Here is a 7,695-nt window from a genome sequence, read left to right as displayed (position 1 = left end):
AAATTTTTAAATAGATAATAGGTTATTGTTCACTATAGGCAAAATATGATACAGTAGATCTGTAGCACTTACTCATCTCACATAAAGAAACTTTATGCCTCTTTATTAGTACGTCCCCATTTCCACTCTACCCAGCCTCTTAGAATCACTATGCTATTTTCTCTTTCTGTGAATTTGACTGCTCTAGCTACCTCAAATAAGTGGAATCATATATTACAGTACAGTTATGTCTGACTTCTTCTTTTTTTTTTTTTTTGAAGCAACAGGGTTTTCTATTGCCCAGACTGGAGTGCACTGGTGGGATCACAGCTCACTGCAGCCTCAAACTCCTAGGCACAAGCAATCATCCTGCTTCAGCCTCTCAAGTAGCTGGGACTACAAGAGCATGCCACTACGCCAGCCAATTATTCTTATTTTTTTTTTTTTTGTCCATACAGAGTCTCACTATGTCGCCCTGGCTAGTCTCAAACTCGTGGCCTCAAGCAATCCTCCCACTTCAGCCTCCCAAAGTGCTGGGATTACAAGCGTGAGCCACTGTGCCCAGACTGCTTTTTATTTTCTATGTCTTTTGTTGTTTTTATTCTCCCATTCCTCTATTATTACTTTCTTTTCTATGAAATAGATATTTTCTAGGGTACTTTTTAAATTCCCTTGTTTCTTATGCAATACATTTTTAGGTATTTAATTAATGTTTTCCCTAGGGATTACAATTAACATCTTAAATTGTAACAATTTAAATCAGATAAATACCAATTTAATTACAATGCTACACAAAACTGTACTCCTATATACTCCCATTTTTCCCCCCAACCATGATAATTGGAACATTTAACAAAATAACAGATGAAGATGCTCGAAAATCACAAATTTAGACAAGGTATCCAGAATCATGACTCCTTCCTCAACACTAATTTCAGGGCTGGGTACAGTGGCTCACGCCGATAACCCCTGTACTTTGGGAAGCCAAAACAGGACTGCTTGAGCCCAAGAGTTCCAGAGCAGCCTGAGCAATAGCAAGACCCCATCTCTACAAAAACTACAACCGAGCATGGTGGTGCACGTCTGTAGTCTCAGCTACTTGGGAGGCTGAGGCAGGAAGATCCCTTGAGCTCAGGAGTTGGAGGCTGCAGTGAGCTATGATGAAGCTACTGCACTCTAGCCCAGGCAAGGGAGACACTGTCTCAAAAAAAAAAAAAAAAAAAAAAAGAAGAAGAAGAAAAAGAAGAAAAAAGTAGCCGGGCACGGTGGCGCATGCCTACAGGCCCAGCTACTCAGGAGGCTGAGGCAGGAGGATTGCCTGAGCTCAGAAGCTTGAGGTTGCAGTGAGCTATGATGAAGTGACTGCCCTCTGGCCCAGGTAACAGAGTGAGCCCATGCCTGAAAAAAGTAATTTCAGATATTAATGATGAAAAAAGAGACCCAAGGTCAAATCCCATTAAAGAAGGTATAATCTTGTATAAATTAGACAATAGCCAAAAATGAATAACACAATTTAAATATACATTAAATAAACACCTCAAACCAGAGAAACCTATAACATACTATTTAAAAATATGCTACAAGACAATACTTTGAGATATGATAGAATATAAATTAGAATTAGAAAAACTCAAAAATGAAGTTTTAGCCCTCAAGACTAAAATAGAAAAAAAAGAAATAATTTCAGAATAACAAACTAGAAAGGAAGAGAATAAACCCAACTCATTTCAATTAAGTCAAGAAGATATGGAAAAAAAAAGGAAAGAACTCTATCAGAAGAATAACTCATTAATTTCTATTTGTTTAATATGGATTTCTGCTTATGTCTCAACATTAATTAAAAGGTTTATCTTTTGAAACAAATTAATGATAAAAAACTCGACATCATCACATAATGCTACTAATTACATTTGAGAAACAATCCTAATTCTTCATATTAAAATACAAAATCTTACAGGACCTGATCCTTCCTAACATACTGATTTCATATCCTGTTAGTGCCCCTCACTAAGTATGCTCTCATCTACCAGGTGCTCCTAAGACATACAAACCTTATGCCCCCTTTAGGGTTTTTGCATGCGGTGTTCCCTCTTCCTGAAATACTCTTCCTCATATACTGAAATAAACTGAGTCCATACTTTATGTCTCTGCACAAACGTCACTGCCGCAGAACAGTGTTTGTGAACACTTTACAGAACATAAAAGTGCCCTGTTCTTGTTCACTGTCCTTCACGGTATATTTCATTGCCTGATATTATTTATTTATTCGTTTCCACATGTACTTTATATCTTCCTTAATAGACTCTAATCTCCATCATTACAGGAATATTATCTGTCCTGTTCAGCATTACCAGACTGCTTGTGCCAAGCACAGTGCCAGGCTCGGAGTATTCGAGTATTTGACATATATAAGGAGGAATGTCTTTCTTAGAGAATAGAGCTATATATATCAATCTGTGTGTAAAAGAGGATCTGAAAAGCATTTGGATCCAGTATCTAGAAAAAATGGCTGCACCGCAGAAAGAGAAGGCCTGTCACTAAATTGGGAAGGAAATATGAGAAAAATAACACGGTGAGCAGATATTGAAATAAATATGAACTTTAATGACTATCTCACGTTGAGATATTCATTTCTGCTCCATATCATAGCCTCTTGTCCACTGAGAAGAGATTTGTTTACCAAATGAGTGGACCAATTCCACTTGGGCTATTACTTACACAAATGCCTTTCCCTGCCTCATTTGCTCTTACCTGTATACTCTCTTCTTGTTTCTTCCCTCACAACCATCCAGGGCTCTTTTCCTTGTTCCAATAAGGTAATTATATCTGGCTTAGACAAGGAATGTCCTGCTTACAAAGAAAAGAAGTGCCACAAAATATGGAAATAAACATTGAAAGTCAAAAATTACAGTTATACTTGCAATAAACAGTCAAAGTGACAGTAAGATTTTAAAGAGTAAGAGAAATAAAGAAAAAGAGATCAAAAAAGACAGTCAATGTTTTTTGTTTTGCTCTTCTTTTTAAAAAAATTTAAATTCCTATGTCCTCTAGTTCTAGACAGGCAAGCATAATGTGAAAAACACATTACAGAGTTTGGGATCAATTCCTGACTTTGCCACCTTCCAGCTGTATGTGACATTGGGCAAGTCACTTAAACTTACTATTCTTCAGTATTCTCACTTGTGAAACTGGAAAATAATAGGGCTGTTGGGAGGATTAAATTAGTTGATACATAAGTAAAGTGCTTAGAAAAATGTATGGTACCTAGTAAACACAATGGTAACTATTAACCTTGTTATACATTGTAATTATTTTACTAAGAGTATACAAGAAGAGATATCTATAGTATATTCATCCCACTTTATATATCATTTTCATGGATTACAAGTTTCAACCATAACTCAAATGAACTCTGGCCAGGCGTGGTAGCTCACAACTATAATCTCAACACTTTGGGAGGCTGAGGCAGGAGGATTAATCTCTTGAGGTCAGGAGTTCGAGACCAGCCTGAGCAACATAGTGAGACCCGTCTCTACAAAAAAATTTAAAAATCAGCCAGGCATGGTGGCACACACCTGTAGTCCAAGCTATTCCAGAGGCTGAAGCAGGAGGATCACATGAGCCCAGGAATTTGAGGTTACAATGAACTATGATCACAGCACTGCACTCCAGCCTGGGTGACAGAAAAAGATTCTGTCTAGGAAAAAAAAAACATATATATCTATATATATTTTGAGACCTATCTACCTGTCCATATATCTCAAAGGAACTCTATCTTAGGAATGGACTGCTTTGTCCTCAGTTTTAAGTGAACCCCATTTATCCAATCCACCACTATATGAAGAGGATCTCCTTTGATAATGACAACAGTTCAGGACCCTCTGTAGACCGAATATCCTTACAAGCAGATCAGATAATAAAATGGAGCACTACAGCTATTCTGAGCACAAATAAATAAGAAACCTCAATCCCCTGACAATGGTTCTACAATGAACACCAGAAAATTCTAATCTAAAGCACTGGTCATCAAGGAAAAAAGACAAATAAAAGAAGTATCAGAGGGACATATGAATGTCACTGAAAGATAGAGAAGATGAAAGTGTTTAATAGAGTTGCCATTTCCAACCAAACAAAGCTCTAACCATTTCCACAGCAACAGAGGAAAGAAATTTACCTAGTTTTTTGAAAGGCAGCCCTGAAAATTACAATGGAGAAAGCATGTATCCTACAGAGCAGATTCTAAATTATTCCAAATTATTTGAGGTTGATAAACGTACCCAGTGAGACCAAGTTACCATAGTTTTCCATCATCACCTCCCGGTACAGGGTTCTCTGGACCAGGTTGAGATATTCCCACTCCTGACGAGAGAAGTCTATGGCCACGTCCCTGAATGTTATGGATACCTGAAACAGCAAACCCATGTATTACTGGGAAAATTAAAGAAAAGATTTAGAAAATGGAGTAGAGGAGATAAAGGACGGCATTGCAGCAAAAGAACAACATGATCAGCACACAGACTAGAAATCTATGCTATTGGGGGAGATGGAGGAAGCAGAATGTATACATATATTTGAAGAAACTTGTGACACAGACAAAACTTTCTGCATGCTCTGAGATACCTCTTAAATATTTAACCCTTTTGAGATTCACAAAATAATAATGTTTTCCTATTAAATTAAATCATTACTATATGCATAATGCCCAAAAGGTATCTACCTCATAAATTCTTAAGCAATGTGAGTTAATTGAGGAGTATTTTCACTTGGAAGGGAATTTAAAAATTTAATCACGAGAAATTTTATTCAACATACAGGATAGATTCTCAATTTTAGAAAATGAAGTTTCCATAAAATTAATCATTTCTTCATGCAGCAAGCACTTCATTATGTCAAATCTTACCATGAGCATTTTTGTTTCTTTTAATAAAACAAAAGGATTTTTTTGTAGGACATCATTATTTTATGGTATTTGCTTCTCAGGGCTTTCCATCAAAATCCACGACCTCTAGATTTATTACTACAAGCCCCACTCAAATACTAATTCACACACATATGCAATATTTCCCTACACAAAGTTTAACCAACCTCCTCCAATGCCAAATTCCACCATATCATGTTTCTCATGGATGGTCAAATGGAACCATTGCCTCAGTCTCACCAAATGACAAAACTGACCTGGAATACATCTCTCTTCACTTCTAAAAACTTGACTCTTTTACTCTCTATAACTGCCCATGTTATTGAAAAATTTGGTAAATAATAACACGAACAGTAGTTAATTTACAGTGGGCCACACAGGGAAGATGCTGGGTGATGTGGCATTTACAGGAAGAACAAGAGCTGTAATACGTTAACTGAGGACCCTCTCATGGTAGGTAACCTCAGGAAAACTAATGAAAAGGCATACATGACCTAAAAATCACACACAAATATCAAACAAGAAGAGAAACTTACACAAGCCATGGTCTTATACCGGCCAGATCTGTTCAGTCCTCAGGGATTCTCTACCAGAAAAGCACAGAATCTGGAGAGCCTAAACCTAAAAAAAAAAGAAAGATCTTGAGAGCAGCTATGCTTCAGTGTATCCCATGGGGATCAAGATAATATTACTGTTTTGCTTTGCCATTCCAGGTTCCAAACCACCTCCCTATCACACACAATGTGGGAAGATTAGGATTCTGGATAAACCCATTTCCTCCCCAAATTCCCATAGGTCTCAACTACACAGTCACAAAGCAGAAGCAATCAGCACTGAAGCCAAATCCAGATACTTCAGCAGGCAATTTTCTGGCCAGTGTACTATTTTGGGGAGGCAGATGTGGATATAAGATTGGGCAGCTCTGTCGTCCTCTGAGCAGATCTACCTCTTTCCGTTCCCACCTTCAAAACTGAAAAGAGGACATGATTCACATCAGAATCTCTCTTTGATCTTGAAGTTGGGTAAAGTTGGTCAAGATGTTGGAGATAGACAGAGAATGTTTAGCATTCTGAGTCTAGCAAAGCTTACTAAGTAAATACATGACAGATTATCTCTGTCCTAAAATACAAACATGTCATTAAATGTGGAATTGAGAAAAAATACTCAAGGACATGGAAAATATTCCAAAATAATGTCAACAGAAAAATCAGATTAACTAATACATTTATTTTTGTAACATATAAACACATATTAATCGATACAGAAAGGATAAGAAACAGATAATCATAAAACAGGAGACAGAAAAAGTCTGAAAATTAAATGTCCACATGTTAACAGTACTTACACTTTTGGTTTGATTTGGGTTCTGTTTATCATAAATAAATTGTGTATTCAGTTCTCTTTGGCCAGTACATGAAACAACTAAATAAGGCTAAAGGAGAAATAAAACAAACCTTTGCTTAGAAACTTCTCCATAACCAGAATTTGATAATCAGCCTTCCCTATAATTTCGTTTGGATCTTGATTTTTGATTAGTTTCCTTCATAATTTTTGTAACCGTGGACATATAATGTTAACTTGAAACGTGTGTTTCAGAATTTGTTAAAGTGGGGATTTCAAAAAAATTCTTTGTTTTCTAAATTTAAAATTTTACTGAATGGCTTATCTTCTGTGGTTTCCTTTGGATCTCAATACTTCAACTCACTCTATTACTTCTCCTCAGGTATTTTGGAATTTTGTCTCCAAAAATATGGAAAACTGTCCCGAAGTGATCTCCTCTGCGAATTGATGATGGTCTCAATACAGCTTTAATTCAAATATTCTGGACAGAAGGGTTTACTTTGTTGCCAAACCTAGCAGGTTATCCTCCAGACAGTCTCTGAATTATCTATCTCATGAAATAATTTAATTCTGCTTTCCATCTAATATCATTAGAATGAAAACTACAAAGTATAAAAGATATAGTATGAATCCTGTTTGTCACCATAGAGATCCCACAGAATCAGTATAATTTGTTCATATCCTGAGTGTTGCTGTAGTCAGACTGATGTCTCTAGTTCAGCAAACTCACAAGGTAGGTCACGTAAATCTCTCCAAATATGCTCTATCACACACTGCCTTAAACTTATTTCAATTCAGATATAACCCTCCTTGATAGATTATAAGCATTTTAAAGGAAGCAACTCTACTTTTCAGTGATTATCCCATCCCAAATACTACAATTTTCAGGTACGGCATACTAGAGGCACTTTATAAAAGTCTGATTTTTAATCACAAAATTCACTTCTAGCAATTTTTAAAAAGAAAATAATTATAGGAGTATACAACAAATATGCACAAGTATATTCATTAAAGAATAATTTTTCATTTTCAAAAATGAAAAACACAAATATCTCATATTAGGCAACAAGGTAAACATATTCTCTGCTATATGGCTTCAAGGAGGAAATCCTATTTCTGGAATTGCCAAAGTTTCTCTACCTGACCAAACTTTAGTCGGACTCCTGAACTTCCTCTTAGGCTCACATGTACACTTCATTGTAAATCCAGTTTTAGCAAAGCCTACTAAGTCAGTCGGTTTAGCAAGAACCCTCCATCCCTGTATCTACTTAGGTTCCTCCGCCTCCACCATCCCCCAGGTGATGACTGATCACCTCCTCCTCTTTTCAGCAAGAATCCTGTTAGGTCAATTTAGCCAGAATCCTCCTTACACCTGATGTTTCCCCTTATTAATAGTAATTTTCCATCCAGGGATCCTCATCCTGTTCCTTGACTATAAATTCGCACTTGCCCATGCT

The 7,695-nt window shown here is 36.6% G+C and overlaps 1 protein-coding gene across 1 annotated transcript in view; it reads right to left on the bottom strand.

Moving 5' to 3' along the window:
- ZNF607 (zinc finger protein 607) overlaps positions 1–5,445 on the bottom strand; it is an 11,628-nt gene extending 6,183 nt beyond the window's left edge. Inside the window, 3 exon segments of the mRNA XM_012656983.1 lie at positions 2,731–2,826; positions 4,257–4,383; positions 5,434–5,445. Coding sequence (XP_012512437.1) covers positions 2,731–2,826; positions 4,257–4,383; positions 5,434–5,442 — 232 coding nt within the window. The 5' untranslated portion in view covers positions 5,443–5,445.
- Between the last annotated feature and the right edge of the window lie 2,250 nt (positions 5,446–7,695).

Source organism: Propithecus coquereli, unplaced genomic scaffold (genome assembly GCF_000956105.1).
Source record: "Propithecus coquereli isolate 6110/MARCELLA unplaced genomic scaffold, Pcoq_1.0 Scaffold53, whole genome shotgun sequence".
NCBI classification, from domain to species: domain Eukaryota; kingdom Metazoa; phylum Chordata; class Mammalia; order Primates; family Indriidae; genus Propithecus; species Propithecus coquereli.
The sequence above is the reverse complement of the archived record's forward strand: the minus strand, read 5'-3'. Positions and strand labels throughout refer to the sequence as shown.